General features: G+C 42.7%; 1 protein-coding gene across 27 annotated transcripts in view; it reads right to left on the bottom strand.

Moving 5' to 3' along the window:
• Nucleotides 1-18,299, bottom strand: part of KCNMA1 (potassium calcium-activated channel subfamily M alpha 1) — a 722,512-nt gene that overhangs the window by 136,916 nt on the left and 567,297 nt on the right. For 14 of the 27 annotated variants that reach the window (XM_076010108.1, XM_020280455.2, XM_020280466.2 and 11 more), the window contains exons 16-17: nt 13,579-13,647; nt 4,161-4,247 (exon numbers count right to left, since the gene is read on the bottom strand). In XM_076010108.1, coding sequence (XP_075866223.1) covers nt 4,161-4,247; nt 13,579-13,647 — 156 coding nt within the window. Of the gene's footprint in view, nt 1-4,160; nt 4,248-11,200; nt 11,213-13,578; nt 13,648-18,299 lie in introns of all 27 variants that reach the window. The other 13 variants (XM_076010104.1, XM_076010105.1, XM_020280457.2 and 10 more) reach the window with 1 other exon arrangement.

Below are 18,299 nucleotides of genomic sequence, written 5' to 3'. Positions count from 1 at the left end.
GCCAGCAGGAGCCTGGAGCGTGGGAAGAGAGGAGTTCACCCCAGTGACCCCCTGACTCCCTCTCCGCTGAGCCATGAAATGGCAGTGGTGACACTACCCTACTGAAGGATAAAGCTCCAGCTGGGCAGCCATTCCCACATCCCAGCCCCTCTCTCCAGCTCCTGATGACCCCCCACCTTGACCCTGCAGATCTGGGGTGAGAGTGGTTCCCCTCTCTTGCTTGCTCTGGGGTGCTTCACCACCTCTTGCTGATTTTCCTTAGCTATCTGCCCACTCTTGACATAGTCCCTTCATAAAACTCTCCTCCCTTTTCCCATTGAAGTGTGCCATCTGTTTCTCACCAGGACCCTCAATGATACAGCACCCAAGATTACATCTCCAGCCCTCACATTTCCCCAGAACCCCAGACACGAAGATCCAACTGCCTTTATGATCTTGCCATGTGCACGTTTGGTGCACACCTCCAATTTAACAGCCCAAATAGAATTTTCTACTTCCTACCACCCAAAACTTTCTTCTCCTCCAGTTTTCCCCATCTTGGTAAGATGGAGTCATCATCCACCCAATTGCTTATGCCCTGGATCTAGGTTTCATCCTTGGTTCCTCCTTTTTTCCCCTCACTTCTTCTTACTCAGTTCATCAGTAGGTTTTGTGGACTCCCCAAAATATAGTATGAGTGGGACCTTCTTCTCTCTACCTCCACTTGCCAGGCAGCACAAGCTGCCATCATCTCTCCCCTACACCATGCAATAGTCTCTGAGTCTCTGGCCTCCTCTCCTGTTCCATTCATCCCATTCTCAACAATGCAGGGAGTATGATCTTTAATGAGGTAAATCAGACATCACCCCCAGCTTAAAGCCATCCATGATTTTCATTCGGTAACAAACCAAACCTCTTTATAAAGTGGTATAGGAACCAGCCTCCCTTCTCTCTCTAGCCCCATCTCCTCCCACTATCCCCTCCTTTATTCACAGCTACACTTTCCTTTCTGGGGTCCCTGGCCACAGTAGACTTCTTCCCACCTGTCTTCTCTTCCTGTATGACTTTGCATGATGAGTCTTTAACCTCATCTCTAGCTCTGCTCAAATGCTACTCTCAGAGAAACCTTCACTCATACCCAACCTAAATCAGTGATCCAGTTGCATTAATTCTTTCATCATGAATTAAAAAAAAAACAACCCTGCAATATTCTCCTCCCTAGAATGTGAGTCTCATGAGAGTAGGGACATCTCTCCATTGCTCACCACTGCCTCCCTGACACCTTGTATAGATCTTCCTAAGCAGTAGGTGGCTTGTAGATATTTGATGAATGAATGACTGAGTCTGAGAATGTTTCCCAGTATTGCCGGGTCTGCCAATTTTTCAGGAGAAACCACTAATAAGGATTTTTATATAAAAGCCCATAACTTTTTTCACCTTGGCAACCAATTTATTTTTTTTAAATATGACTCAAAAGAATCACATCTTCAAGCCAAATTGAATCAATGAGCCACCGTTTTGTGACTCCTATATTAAAGACTATGTTCCAAGATTACTTAAAAAGGAAAATATTTGGTGGCAAGGAGTAAAGGACAAGTGCCCAAATGCCCATCCCCAAGTGACCTTTTTAAGACTGGAATTGGATGGTTTCACCTCTCTTTTTCTAAAACACTGCATCTGAGAGTTTCTGTGAGCTAGAATTCATAAACTTCTTTCGTTGCTGTTTTGCAGTGGAGGGTGCAAACTCAATACTAGATCATCATAATCTACTTTTCCATTTTTACAAAACTTGTTTAGTTTCATTCAAATCTCCAATGTCCTTTCTGTGGTTTTCTGCAGTCTTCATCTATTTGAAATCCCCTAACTGACAGCATTTGCTCTGACACATCACACACCATGGAAAATTACAGGCTGGTGTTGTAGCTGATTGTGTCAGCATGTATTTGTGAATACCATAAAGCACTGAAATGAGACATATTGCACTCCTTAATATAGGAGGTAATTTGTTTTTTGGACTGCCTGGTATTTGTGACATTCATTAGTGAGAGATGCAATAGGAAATAGAATTACACAAATGGGAGTTTCGTGTTATATTTGCTATCTGGGAGGTACACGTGATAAATGGTGCCGCTGTGCTCCCCAGCTTCCTATACTTGGTGCTGAGATGTTGCTTCAAGCATCTGTGTCTCACAATCTGGACAAGAGCACAAGCTTCTTTTCCGGAGGACCAAGGCAGGGGGCTTCAGCCCCATTCACCCCACTTGCCCTTCTCAGGTGAACCCAGTTCTTAGGATGCGCCTGAAGAATAGTGAGATTCCATGAACTGGGCAGGAAGGTGTTTCTCTCCCACAACTGAATAATGGCAATCTTTTCCCAATTTACAGAACTAAATTTAAGTTATTAGAGAGCTCAGTTTTAAGATTTATTTTTCTTTTCTCTTGCTTCTCCATCTTATATTTTCTCTTTCCTGAAAGCTTCTGTAATGAGTATGGCTAGTTTGCTAGAGTGGGTGAGGAGAAAAAGGACCACTGGCATCCATTGTCATATGTCATCATTGTGTCAGCATGTCAGGCACGCTCCCAGGCAAATAATTAAGAGGTTCTGGAATCAGACTTCCTGGCTTCAAATCCTGGGTTTATCACTCATTAGCAGTGTGACTTTGGGAAAGTTAGTTGACTAATCTGTGCCTGTTTCCTCCTATGCAAAGTAAGAAATAGTCATGCTATCTACCTATTTCATGAGGTTTCTGTGAGAATTGAATGAGTTCATAGATGCAGAAAACCTAGTACCTTAGAGCTGACGTACAGTAAGCCCTCCATAACAGTGTGTAAGTATTATTAAATTTGGTAGAAAGAGAGCAGGTTTTACAAAAGGAAAGACCAGTTTCAATCTGGGTTCTGTCACTTACTTATGGGCTACATGGCCTTGATAAATCATTGATCTCAAATTTACAGATAAGGAAACTAAAGCCTTGGGTGTTTATAAAGACTTACTTCCTGAGTTCCTTAGAGGGGTAGCAATAAAGAAGGTGGCACACCTAACACAGGTCTGTGGCTTTATGTAGGAACTCATTAAATGGAGACAATAGGCTTATATAAGTAAGTATAGACCTTCACAATTAATACTTCTCTTAAAAATATTTTATGTAACATTATTGTTGAACTGAGTGACCTGTCTGACCATTTGCATCACATTTTCTCCTAGTACATTTTTCCAAGTTCATGGGATAGGATCAAATATAAGAATATTCCATGTTGTTCTGCAAAGAGCCCTATGATTCTCTAGGCTGCTCACACCGGCTTAAGGATACTAATTTAAAATGTCATGAAACATGGTGGCCAGTGAAATCCTGGGCTGCCCCTACAGAGGCTTAACAATTGAAGCTGACAACTTCAGCCACTTACCTAGACGGCCACAGATAGTTTCATTTGAAATTAATCCAAACCTTTTTTTTTTTTTGGATACACGGTCTTGTTCTGTCTCCCAGGCTAGAGTGCAGTGGTGTCATCATAGCTCACTGTAACCTCCAACTCCTGGGCTCAAGCTATCCTCCTGCCTAGGCCCCTTGAGTAGCTATACACCTAGTTTCTCTTTTTTGTAGAGGTAGCGTCTTGCTCTGTTGCTCAGGCTGGTCTTAAACTCCTGGCCTCAGGGTATCCTCCTGCCTCATCCTCCCAAAGTGCTAGGATTACAAGCATGAGCCACCGTGCCCACCCTATCCAAACCTTTTGAAATTCCATTTTGCACTTACAGTAGAAAACAGCCAATTCTCAAGTACAGTTGTCCAGATAACATTAAGTAAAGAGCACTGACCAAGGAGCCAGTTGCTTTGTTATGCTGTTCTGGGTCATCAAGAATCAGATGACCTTGAGCAAATCACTCAGCTCTAGGAGCCTTAGTTTTTTCCCTCATAAAATGAAGGAGGAGGTAACTAAGCCTCCTATTTCTAAAATTTTATTGTTTCAATTCAGAGATGTGGAGTTGTCTCTGTGAAAGGAATCCACGGAAGCATTTGAAAGCACAATCTCTTTTTCCTAAAACTCTGCATCATTTGATCCCCATAGATATGTCAAGAAGCTTCGGGGTTAGAGCCCTGTACGTTTGGAATCATGCCCACTTTCAGGAGGTCAAGATGTCTACGGCTTGGCCAGAAAGAAAGCCAGATGAAAATAAACTCTTACCTCTTAACTTCTTTGGCATCACTTGCGATGAAAAATCCTAAAGTACCTTCTTGGATCTTAAGATGGTTTCCGGGATTAATTAATATACTGCTCAGTGAACAAAAACAAACAAAGAAGACAAATTTGTGAGGTCATGTTCTGGATAAAACCTTGAAGGCTACATGTTACTGTTGTTTTTATAGGGGGCCCACTAGTCTAATGCTTTCCCCAAAGATTTCGTCCAGAGTCTGATGTCCACTGCCCCAAAACATTAAGCTGTACTGGTTAATTCCCAGGTGGGCACACTCCCAGTGGAGAAAATCAAAGCAAATCTAGGTTTTAGGACCTGGGTTTATATAATGGGGCAGTTTAGCTGCCATCATGGCTGTCTAATTCGAAGCAAAGTCTGTCATGATGAATCCCTTTGGAAACTTCTATGGACAGCCAACACTGAAGCATTTTTGGCCTAATGAAGCTAATGCCACATCAATTTTCCATTAGATGACAGAGCATTAATGGGACCCCTATATATATACAGAAACGTACATGTATACACACCACATGTTACCACGGGGAATGGTACAAGACACCCAGAACCAATGCGGAAACAAACCAAACATCTTCATGACATTGATAAGGACATGGAAGTAGACTCCATGCACAGCCTATGTAGGAAAAGTTGGATCTACCCAAACAGTGCAAAAGAAAAATGTCAGCGGTTGGACGTTCTTAATGATTCCAGTCTGCTGTTTATAAAAACGTATGGGGTGTTTGAATAAGATGTGTGGCTAGCATGTATGTCCTAATTGAGGCAAATTGTAGTTAGAAAACAAATGCAAATTACCCCTAAAGAAAACTTGTGCTGAAGGGAAGTAGGAACCTAAATATACACTGTCCTATTTCAAAGTGGTCTAAATAGATTCGCTGACCAAGTTGTGTTTGGACTGACTGAAGAGATAAATGTATCCTAACCTAATAAATGGATGAAACAAACAAGGTTAATTTTCTGCAGATCAAAAGCAGAATCCAGGAATGTCTTACACAGAGACGAAGATGAGGCTTTGGGCTTAATGGATACTGAATTTAGAGACTCTAAATGAAGCAAGAGATACAACAGAGGATTATCCTCTGATCTGAAAAGCTGGTGTGTAAGGTAACAGATATTTGCAAGCAGTCTAACAGAAGTCATCAGCTGCTCAAAATGGCCAAAATGGGGGATGGTAATTAACATATAATCTTTTTCCACTGGTAAAACCATTCTTGAAAAGTGCTGTGGTCCACGGACGATATGTCTGTGGTAATACAGGAAGGACCCAGGTGAACTTTTGTTCTGTTGGGAGAACTCGGAGCAGATCATTATTGCAAAATAATTGTGGTCACAAGGGCAGCCACCATTACCTATAACAAGACCTGACAGAAGGAAAGCAAACCTGTGCCATCTCTATTATTAACACTACATACTAGCAAGAGGCTACGGAGATTTGACTGTCCTTCCCTACAACCACAGGCAGCAGGGAGATTCCTTCCAAGCCAGAGAGAGCAGTCTGTTCTAACAGCATAACTTGCAATAGCAGCGGCATCGTACAGGCGCCTCCTAATTACCCCACTGCCAGCCCTTTGAGTTGGGGTCACGAGCCCTCTGACTTCACACAGTTATAAGGGAAAAGGGTCAGAGCTTACACAGGTTAAATGGATTTATTTTTCAAAGCCAATTCAATATGGCATTTTAGAAAGGCAGAATCCGTGATTTTGCACATTTTCTTACCTCCCTTCCTGCAAGGCAGATCTTATAGGCCCTGGCTCTGCAATCAAAAATTGGGTCCAAATTCTAGTACTGCCACTTAGTAGCTGTCTGACTTTGGGCAAGTGACTAAACCTCCCTAGAACTCAATTCCATTACCTACAAGAAGGGGATAATGATGATAATTACCTTTCTTTCAGGGAGGTAAGTGAGATAATGTATAGAAGGTTTAATAAATGTTGGCTGTTACTATTTTTATTCTTGAAAAAAAAAAAAAGCCAAAATTTATTTCATTTTCAACAAAAGTATGAGGGAATTTTTTTTTTTTAGCTGGCCCCATGGAATAGAACACAGCACTTCTTATCAAAGTACCTTGCCAATCATGAGATGAAGCTTTGGGGTGAACTCTGCACACTTCAGAGTAATGTATAAGGACATACATGAAAACTCCCATGCACTTCCGGAACCTAAAGGAGCTAAAAAGTCTACATTTTGATACGTATTCACTTAAGAATGTAAGAAAAACTTTGGAGTGGGGAAAAAAATCCTATTGTGATTGGAACAACAGAATTCACTTTGCCCCACATCAACATCTCGCTGACATATATGCACAAAACAAGCTTCACACGGAACCCTGTTTTCTTTTTCCACGTGACACGCCTCATTAATTACACTGCAGCGATTGAACCCACTGTGTCCCTGTGAAATACACTGAAAGCAAGGTTCCCATCACTGAAGAGTTTCTTTTCATGGCTACTGTTCTTTATCAACAGTGAACAAGAATTGGCCTCCAATGAAAATTTGGAATTGACAATCTCGTGAGTGCAGGTTGGGATAATTTATTACAGCCTTTGAGCTTGCTTTAGACAAGTTAGTGTGGTGGAGAGGAAAGATCTGGGGCACTGACATAAGGCACATTTGTGTTCAGATCTCAGGTTTGCTGCTGATGTTGGTTAAGCGCTCAGGCACGTGAGTCAGGCCTCATCAGTTTGGGTCCTGGCTTTGGGCATGTGACTGAAGCTAAGCCTCAGTCTCCTAATCTGTAAGATGGGGTGAATATTCACTAGCTCACAGTGTTCGTAAGAGAATTAACGTGCACACTATGTGCTGGGTGACTGGCACGTAATAGGCTTCAAACACGTGGTTGTTACTAAAGGTGAGCTAAGTGATTATAAAACTAAATGAGAGGTCATTAAACTTTCACAGCACTGCAGCTCTCCATTTTGTCCTTGGTGCTAACATGACCCAGCAGGTACCCTACTGGCATCTAAAGACCTTTTCACTGTCTGCAATATCCAAGACATTCTACCCCTGCACAACATCTGAAGATGGGCTCATTTGGACTGACTTCTCTCTGACAGTAGAGCATGTCTTGTTCCTTAAATCTTGTATCTGGCTGATTGTGGAAGAAACCGAAAGCATCTCCAATGACCTCACAGATTTCAGGATGCCCTCTTGTCTCTGTGGACAGGGGTTAGAGGTTTAAATCATCTCCACGTGAGGTGCATGAGAGCAACATTTGCAGATACTGAGCTAAAGCTAAGGCAGACTTCTGGGTGGGGATGGAAAGTATGAACCCGCCCCTTGAGAATAATGAAAGAAAGAAATCTAGATGCATAAAGATGCCCATTGTGCTAGATTCGGCTCACATATTTAAGGGTTTGGAAAAGAAGCACATGCCCCTGAGTCCAAGGTGCTGTGACATACAATATTCCCTCTGTAAGAGTAGAGTTTCAAAAATTCTTTAAGGAAATACATTACTGTTTTTGTAGTATTGACAATGTAGTATTTGACAATGTATTAGGCACTGTCTTCTGTCCACATTCCAAATCTAGAAAGTTTAAATAAAATGTTAATCCTCCTCTTCTTGAAAATATAAAAAGATAAGGATTCTAGACGCGAGTAGCTTTTTTTTTTCCCTTTCATTCCTGCAAAATGCCTGCTACCCTTAGAAATTGTTATTGACCCCCTAAAGGGAATACATAAATTTGTCCAAAGATCTTTGATCTTTTTAGGAGAATATCCAATGTCAAGTTTGTTTTGTGCTTATGACTGCCAAAAGTCGCCCTCCCTGTGCGCCACTTCAAATTAGTGCTTTGGCTCCAACTTTGTCTAATTCACTGGCTTATCAGAGATAGGCTTCAAGATGCGTCATGTGAAGAATCAAGAAAATCTCCAAGAAAAAAAGTCCATATATCCATTAGCAGAATTCCAACAAGGACATCTTCTTGGCAGAGGTGGACTTTCCCTCGTTTCAAGGAACACATAAATTATCCTCTGTCTTTCATGACCTTACTGATTTCAACGGAAAACATCCAGTGGCAGCTAGAAGCAGAGGGTTGGTGTGGTCTCTTCCCCAAGGACACTTGCTCTCTCTCTCTTTTTTTTTCTTTTTTGCTCTTAGAATACTTCTAAATCTAGACTAGATTTATTTACTAACCCACTATATGGAGCAAATACATATTTTCTGTAGGGAGCCCACAGTTGAGTAGGGGGTGAAAAACATGATCGCTTTCTATTTACTTTTGAGTTTCTCACGGCAGCAAGCCTAGAGCCCTGAATGCAACAGGTGCTTTTCAACTAACTGTTGAATGAATAAAAAGCATAAGTCATTAGCCTCAGTCAGAAAAATATTCCTTTCCCAAACAAATAAGGGGAAAGGAAGTCACAGCTTTCTTTCAAAGACCAAGCTGCAATGCTCATCAGGCAGGCCGAGCAAAGGCTTGACCACACCTTTTTGGCGGGGTTGGCCAATGTGCTAGCAATCTCCCCGAGGCATTAAGTATGGATATGCGGATATACAAATATATAAACAGTGTGCCACTTGGGGAGTTGGAACAATTGGTTTCAGTGTTGAAAACACAGCTCACTTAGAACTGAAATATGTGTTCCCAAACATAAGACACATCTGCGTGGAACTGTAGCACAGTTCAGTCCAACAGGGAAATGTCTCTCTCAGGTTCACCCATGAGAGGAGCACCGGGTCTCCGGCCCACGTCACATTTCATTGAGTGTCTCTCACCAAACTCTGGCCAGGTTGGAAGCCTGGGGCTTGGCGGGGGTGGGGGGATAATGATTTATTCCCTTTGTAATAACAACTGGAAAGGATCGAGTGATCTCCTCCTCAATCATTCCTGTTTTCGGAGACAACCAATGACTGGCAACTAAACTGAAATATATTTTTAAAGGAAACTTTTATCCATTATGGATGAATAGGGTAGATGTATATATCTCTCCTCCCCCTCTCCATTTTTGGTAGGTGTAGTGTACCATTTCCCAGGCAATTAAAAAAAAAAAAATCACAACTCATGTGAAAACATCGATTGTACTGGATAACAAGGTAATTATATTTGTGTCTAGCAAGCTAATGGGACTTCATTGACTAGAGCAAGCAAGTAAGAACCATCTCGGACTCCAATTCATGCTATGCCCAGATGAATCATGCCACTGGGAAGAGGCTTCTTGGATCACACAAGTTCATATACAATTACTTTCAGCTGGGAATTTGAACCAACAGTGTCACCTCTTGGAAACTACAACTGCACTGTAGTTTGTGGGCTGTCTTAGGGCATACACAGCTCAGAGAAACCCCACATCTCAAATTTTATCACCTTTCTGGAACTTTTCATTTCTTCTGGGCTTTGAGATACTTGGAGTCCCACACAACTAGACACACACACTTTTACTTTCGGATATATGTAGGAGACACAGTTGCGTATTCCATGTTTCAATACACTTAAGCCCAGTCGACTTACACACAGACAGCATGATAAAGGTTGCTCCCAGTTGGTTAGACTCAAACGATGCCACTGTGGTCCACCAATGATACTGGCAAGGACTTGTTTAGCCTTACTCCATTTCAATAATTTTAGAAATGGCAATTTAAAATACGTTTGGCACCTATGAAAAATATTAGCCACATGGGGTTGGGAAGAGAAAGTTGACCCAGGGAGGATAATGCTGGATATTTGTTTCTGGGAGCAAGCCAAGTCACTTTCTGGTATACTTTAGGACAAATCATGCCTACATTGCAACATGCCTTCACCACAAGATAAAAGGACTCAAAGGCCAAAAGCCAACAGCAGAGGTGCAACCACTGTGGACCTTTGGAGATGCAAACTGTTGCAGTAACTTCTTGCAGTTGGATCATATCAATAATACCAAACTGACAGGAAGCCACCTCTATTTATACAGATCTACTAAAAACAAATCACAGAGGAATCTGACTTTCGAGAGAGGTTCATACAAACACACACACACACACACACACATACACACACACAGTTACAAACACAGACACAAACACGGGACAGTGATTACAATCCCACGGAGAAAAGTGACTCTTGAAAAGACGAACAAGTAGGCATCTAAGTAGTGTGTTTTCAACAATGCTGTCTTAGAGAACACATTATTGAAAAGCTGTGCTGGAATTATTAACCCAAAAAGTATTTTTAAATAACGCCATGGATGAGGATTGAGTCATGCATTATGCAACATAAAACAGCAGCGAAACAGGGTGAAGTCACATGGTGAGAGTCGAGATACTTTATATTAAGAAATATGCCCAAACACACTAAGGGGAAAAAGCCATGAGTTTGTCTCAACAAATAGTACTCATTCAGTAAATCACATGTGATAATCTGGCAATTTAGTAGCAGTGTTCTAAGTCTTTACTGGACACCGCTCACGAAATGAAACACTCAAAATGTCATCGCTAAAATGAGAAGTGTTAAGGGCTTGGTCTCCGTTTTGTGGATAAAAGGACAAGAACTCCGCTCTACAAACTGGAGGAAGAGGAGGCCGCCGGGCATGTGGATGTGGAACACAGACAGGACGGTGCCAGAGTCCGGTGGACACCGAGACACACCAGGACAATACAGAAACAGACACAGAGGGCTGGAGAAGAAGCATCCTCCTTTCAACTTGAATAGTGTTTGTCCCCATCATTTGTACCATGATGGAAAACAGGATTGTGCCTTTCCTTTTTTTTTTTTTTTTTTTTTTTTAGGTTTCCTGCAAAGAAGTTAGTGCGTCATCCAAAAGAATCGACAAGTCAAACACGAACAGCAACAGGCTACTTTTGGTTTATGGACTCTAGTTGGAGAGGGGTGTATATATAGATATATACTCAGATATATATATATATATATAAATACACACATATATAAAATATATATTAGACCAGGGGATGAGATTATATATATATATATATAGATATATAATCTCTCTCTTCTTGAGTTCTTGGCAAATGGTTAGTCCTGTGGTTAGGAGTGAAGATAGAGGGTGGAGGTTGGAAGGAAAGTTAACGAAGAGTGCATACCGCTTTCGGCTTCTGCAAAACGACAAGAAAAGAATTTAAAATCAAACAATTTGATAATAAATTGACACGAGAAGGAAAGAAGGAATTAAAACCTTTGTTTCAAATCATTTGAAGGATGCATGTGAAAACAAGGTTTTCCAGCAAAGCGTGAAAACGGTCTCATGGGGCGGAACCAACAACAGAGGAGGTGGTTAAACACAGGTCACAGGTCAAAGGCAAGAGGGTGGGAAGGAGAAGCAGGTTCTCGGAATTCTAACACCCGACCAGTTAGAAAATGTGAGAGGGAAAGAAACGGGAAATTTTTAAACAAAGAAAAAAATTAAAATGGTTATCTCGGGAAGGATCCAAAATGCGTTTATTTTTAACATGGCCACTGTGTTTGATAAGTCCTGTGTCTCCTCAGAGGTATGATCCACATTCCCTCAAACACACCTTTTTCCACAAGAACCAATGTGCTTCCACACTGAGACCAAGCCACCTTGGAGGATTAAAACTGGCAACTGCACACGCAAAGCCAAAACAAAGCCAAACAAGTCCTTTTCGCTGTTTTTCTGGGAAAAACAAACTAAAAACTATCTATATCTATAAATATGGCTTTGTTGAAAACACCTCAGTCGAATCAATGGAAGAGTCCATCAGAGAAAAGACTGTTGTCTTCAGGGAGAGCTCTGAGTTCCTTTTCTTAAGAAAGGTGACAGCGAATTCACACTGAGCCATTAACAGCCTTTTGTTCTCCCTTCTAGGGACCAAAAGGCAGCAGGTGAGAAATAACTAGTCAAGGTTCAGGGTGGCAGTCTGCTGCCATGAAATTATTCCAAAAATGGTCAAAAAACAATATTCAGCATCAGTGTCACCCACATCATGACACTTTTTTTGAAAGAGGCACAAAAGTGATAAAGGGAGAGCACTGAGGTACACAAAGATTTACTGTCTTGGCAACACGAAGCATATCATTTGCAAAAACCCAGGATACACAATCCCCACACACAGGTACAGGTGGGTATTGGCAAACACAGGGCAAACAGTAATCCTGGAAAATTCCATATCCTCTGTCGAACAGCAGATAATCAGGACTCTCAAGTTTTTTGTGTTTTTTTGCAAATAATATTCTTCACTTTGCCAACATGGAAAAAAATGTTCATTTGTATATTGATTTGTTAATTGCTACAGGCATGTTGTACATGTGGCCACTAAATCTACCATTTTTTTCCTCCTGTTGGTTGATTTGGATTTTCAAAATAGCTTAACATTTGATCAGATTGACTTTGAGACCAATCTGATCTTGTGGTTAAGGTAACAGAAAACATTGGATTGACTTGCTTACAATCCAGTGTTTCGTTTTGGTTTTTTGTTAGAGACACAGACGGTACATTTGGATGTCTGGCTTTATCGGGTCTTTCATCCAGATAATGAAAACTCCTTAAATGATGATTAACAGGAACCTTCTAGTCTTGCCCTGCACTCTGCTCAGTTATCAAGGCATGTGTTGCACTCTACACTTGGGCATCTGCAGGAACAAAAAATGTACTATAGGAGGAACAGATGATATGGGTGTCATTTCAGAGAGCAAAAGCTCAAGCACCTCTCAACGAGCCCTCTCTCTTCCAAAACTACTGATAAGAATCATGGAGCAAAAATCATCTCTATTTTACCTGCAATGTATACGGTATCCCATCAACAAAATTTCTTGCTAGCACGATGCTTCCGTTTTCCAGGGCTAACTCATATATCGACTGGGGTGTTATCTGTTTCAACCAGACCTAGTCAGTCCCTCATCGGTCTGATTTGCACATAATTAAGTGCAAAATAAATAAATAAAGAGAGCTCCCGCCTCTGAGCCCTGCTCTCCTGGCTCATTTACATGAAGCTGATATTCTGCCACCTGGATTTCGGTTGCACCGGGAGAAGCACATATGGTACACAATAGGCTGCTTGTAATTTGGCTATCAAGAGAGCTGGTGTCTCCCCTCATGGCTGTACCCCATACCTGCCATAAAGGAGGCCAGAGTCCACCTGCTTTTTGCTCACAGCATTAAAAAGGGGTTTTAGGACATGATCTGTCCCCAGGTATACACTTAGAAGGTGAAAAGTCCAGGTTGGCATGATCAGGTGGAGATATTTGGGGGGGGCTCGTCCCTCCCCCCCTGGAGAAGCACTCTCTGAAGGCACAGTGGGGCTTGGGGTGCCAGGCTGGTCTGGGGTAGAAGCGGCAGTGTCTGGTGGAGCATGCCTTGAAATGTACCCTAGGGTCAGAGAGGTGCTGCGTTGAGCTCCAAGCAAATAAATAATGCACAAGAAAGCAGAGTGGACCGAATGTTCCCAGAGTGCACTCTCACCACCACAAATGTCAGCCGGCCACTGGGACACAGCACACTTACCGGCTCTCTCGGTTGGCAGACTTGTACTCAATGGCTATCATTAGGAGCTTGAGCTTCACAAAACACAGCCTGCAACGAGATGGAGAAGCCTCCCGGTCAGTGCTTCTGAACAACCCGAGACACATAACAAACACTGTTATGACTTTTCAGTCTCCTAATGCAGTCATTATCCGAGGGGATCCTCGTTCCATCGTCACCATGCCAAAGGGAGAGGGTGGGAGCGACACCTCCCCATCTTCCCTATTAAACCTGATTTCTCGCAAGTGATAAGGCGCTGGATGTTCAAAGTGCAAATTGCACTCAGGCCTGGATGTCTAGACACAGACCCCAAGCAGAGATTTGTGCCTGGGGATTTGGACTGGGCCAGATTCATTAGTCACTCGGTCGGGTAGTAAAACGTTAACTACAGGGGGAGGGACAGATTTGGACCAGCTGGACCTGTTATTTGGATTCCATTTCCGTCTTTTGTACAAATGGCTCATATTGTTGTTCTGAGCAGACCCCTGTGTGCTTGGAATGATGGTAATAATACTTAGCCTCTATGTAAGTGCCAAGCACACGACTATGGCATTGTCACTCCTGGCTCCATCCAGGCCATCTCACCTCATCTGCTCAGTGCTGTCGACTGCAGACCAGACTGCTTCAAGGCTGGCTTGTCTGTGCCTTCCCTCGTGCAGTCCCCCAGACCCAATGTCTTCTCCCCTCCTCCCGACCCATCCTCCCAGACCGTGTCAAATCTAATCCTCTGTGCAGTCACTCTTCCCCACCTATTGCTGCCCTCTGATTTTCTATTCTCAGAACTCCCCCAGCATCTTGTCTGCAACCAAATCATTTAGCCCTCGGTCCACTATATACTGGCTAGGGTGGCTTCCTATTGTTTCATGTGTCTAAACTCTATCTCCTCAGCCAGAGCAACTTCTTTAAGAGTTTTGGACTTGTTTGGGACTCTCCCATGGTGCACAGTAAAGTGAGCCCACTGATACACAGAAGCTCAATAAACAAATGGTTTCCACTTGCTGGATTTCAATTCTAAGAAAATAATCAATGGTGCAGTAATATATCCATGCATAAATATGGCCAGGACAGTGTTATTTATACAGAGTAGAAAAATTGAAAGCAACCTAAATATCCAATAATGAGGCAATGGTTAAATAAAGTACAGTGCAATGTGATATTAGACAGCATTCAAGATGACTTTGAAGACTATTTCAAGATATAAGATCAACAGACAACATTATATAAAAAGATACGAACATGTAAATAATGTGTACAAGTAGATGAAAATATACATTTATATGCTCATAGAAAATTGAAGCTCACATAAATAAGAAAAAAATTACATGCATTATGTATTATAAGTTTCTACAATGAACATTATCATTTATGTTTTAAGGATGTTTTGAATAATAAAACATTGGTTGGCTAATAGATTGAAAAGTAAGTTGATGGTTATTTAGCTCCAGCATTATAAGAGCGATGAGGTGTTGGGGCAATGGGGAGTCTTTCCTGGTGGTTCCATTTAATCCCCCACAATATGCCTAAAAGGAAGATATTACCCCAGTTTTTCAGACTTCCATTGCTATCTCTATTTCACAGGTGATGAAATTAAGCCTCAGAAAGTCCATGTAATTTGTCTTAGGTCTCTAGCCGATACCTGCCAGGATATACAACATCTTCATCTCCAGTGAAGCCTATTTTGTATTGGGAGAGATAAGCAGTAAGCAAATATAAAAGTGAATAAATAATAAATTTCCAGATGCTAACAAGTACTATGCAGAGAATAAAACAAGCTGGGGGGATCAAGAGTAACTGGGAAGGGGAGCGTCGCCTGCAATGGTTCAGGAGGACCACCCCGAGCATGCAGGGAGCACCAGAGCATGCTGAGAAGGGGCAGGCAGCGTGAAGATATGAGAAAGGCTTTCTAGGAAGTAGAAACAGCAAATGCAAGGGCCCCATGGCAGGAAGGAACTCTGGGTGTTCGAGGACCAGCAATAAAGCCAGCAAGGCTGGAGCTGAGTGAGCAAAGTCAAGAGCGACAGTGATGAGGTGAGAGGGTGAAGTGGGAGCAGGATCATGAGGACTTTGCTTGGCACAGCGAGGAGTCTGCCGCTTATTCTAAGTGCAATGGGAGGGTTAGGTTTTAAATAGAGAAGCAACTGAATCCGACGTGCTGGACATGGGGACGTGTTGCTTGCAAGGAAGGTGCTGATGAAGGACTCCTGCTCTCCAGGGGGAGTGCAATCAATTGCACATTCCTGCAAGAGGGTGGCCCCCCGGCATTGCCCTCGGCTGACAGATTTCAAAGGGCCACTTCCACCCAGGCATATCTGGGCTCTCCTGGTGCCTTGCAGGTTTTCTGATCCCTGCCAGCAGACTCTAATGACCTGGTCTTTGTGCTGATTATGCAGCTTGCTGAAACACGAGCACACGTATCCAACTACAGCTGGAAAAATGTCCTTCTTAATTTATGTCCCACAGAGCTGCAGCCCCCAATGCCCAAGCCCCAAGGACTGGTACCGGTCTGTGACCTGTTAGGAACTGGATCCCAAGCTCCGCCTACCCCCTCATCACCTCTGCCTCCCCCTCAGCTCCACCTCCCCCCTTCCCCACCCCCATTCATGGAAAAATTGTCTTCCATGAAACCGGTTCCTGGTGCCAAAAAGGTTGGGGGCCACTGAGTTATGCTTTAAATTTAGACATGAGATTAGCAACAGAGAAGCAATCAAGGGTGAGCGGTGAGCAAGTGAAGGAAGCTTCATCTGTATTTACAGCCACTCCCCATTGCTGGCAACACTACCTGAGCTCCACCTCCTCCCCCTCCCAATCTATGGAAAAATTGTCTTCCATGAAACCAGTCCTTGGTACCAAAAAGGTTGGGGGCCACTGCTATACAGCACTGCTAACATGCACCATTACGGCGCTGTTACTTCTGGAGCTAAAATAGTTTTAAAAATCGAATAGCTTATGCATGTTTATTGAACCAAATTACCACATTAAAGTAACCATTTTCTAATGTAAATAGTAGCTAAATGCCAAAAAAAAAAAAAACACAAAAAAACCCAAGAAGTCTGATCTTAACATAGCATCGATTGTGCAAAGGTTAATTTGCTGATATCTTATGAGCAACAACCATTCCAGTTTGGGATTCTGGTAGTACATGGGATCAAAGATCTTAATTGCTTTTATGGACCTAATCCTACTGGTAAGAAGAAAAGAAATGGTTCATAGCAATGGTGAATTATGTCTCACTAGCTATTACAGCACCATTTACCAACTGGATATAAAAAGAAAGGAGCTTCCTAATGCAGGAAAGTCCATAAAAGCTATGTGGCCTTGTGCACATTACTTAACCTTACAGGCAGTGAACCAGCAGATCTGAGTCCTCTCCTAGCTTTAAGTCCATTAACTTCATAACTTTCAAATCCATACCTAAAATGAGTCTACACTGCCTTATGCAAGCCTCCTTTGAACAAGCCCTTTGACCCAAAACAAGTTGTTGCTCACTGGCCAAAGGACAGGAGGAGGACAGAGTGATGTGAACAGAGAGAATATATGCAAACAGTGCCACACCACAGATTTGCAGACTTCAAGATTTGCCCTTCAAGATTAGCTGATCCCGGCCTTCTTACACAGCTGACAAATGAAGGTCCAAACAGGGGAAAGCGCTGGACTCAAGGTCAAATGACTTTCATGTAGAAAAGCCAAAAGTGGAAATCGAGTCTCAATGCAGCGTGCTGCACAGATGCTTCTCATCAGAACAGAAGAAATGATGGTGGTCACAGCCCAGTGTGCAGACACTATCTGCTTAGGCAGTGCAGGGTTTTTAAAAAAACTAGAAATAGATAGCAACAGGTGATTTTGTATAAAGACTGGCTTTTCATCTTTCCTAGAAAACTCAGATACGGCCACACTGGCAGCACATTCCTTGTGGCTAAAAGGGACTGGAGCTGCGAAGCACTTACCTCCCTGGATGGGACATGTGTTCTCCAATGTGCCACAGTCCCCACCACTCCCTATTGTCTCAGACCTCCTCACTCTTCATTCTTTGTTGCTAACTCCCTGCTTCCTACAGACATCTAAGTTTTGAATCTTTGCTCTAACATCCCCTGGATATTGGCGGAATACAAATCTTGAATCATAAACCCCAATTTGCACCGGCAGCAGAACTATGACTCCACTTTTTTGTTAGATCCTGCCAGAGAGTGGGCCCATGTCAGGGCCCCGGGCTTAAGGCTGCAGCAGAGGTGCAGCCTCTACAGGGGGCCCAGTGGGAAGGAGCAGAGCCAGGCGAGCACACAGCAGGGAGCTGGTGTGGTGGTCACTGTCTGTCTGTCTTTCCTCTCTAGACCGGACTTCTCCAGTATAAGACGCAGGCTCTGCCTCACTGGCATTTTGCAAAGTTCGAAGAGTAAGTTTTGGGTAAAGGTCGAATCAATAAATGCATGAATGAAGAGGGGACAGAATCCTGTGAGTTGCTGGAGTGGTGGCGAAGACATAAAGCGGCAAACGAGGCAAGTCTAGGCAGACAAGGTTTGGAAGTGAGCACAGGATCCAGAAACAGGATGCTTCTTAACTTGTCTTGTTAGGAGCAGACAGATGGGAAAGGAAGGATGTAGAAGGAAATAATAGTAGCGATACACTCTGGGAATCTAATTTTTGCTTTCAAATCGCTATGCCAAGATGCAAATCCAATTCTGAGATACAGACAGCAATTTATCCTT

Source organism: Microcebus murinus, chromosome 14, assembly GCF_040939455.1.
Source record: "Microcebus murinus isolate Inina chromosome 14, M.murinus_Inina_mat1.0, whole genome shotgun sequence".
Classification (NCBI taxonomy): Eukaryota; Metazoa; Chordata; class Mammalia; order Primates; family Cheirogaleidae; genus Microcebus; species Microcebus murinus.
This window is presented reverse-complemented; position numbering and strand designations above follow the sequence as displayed.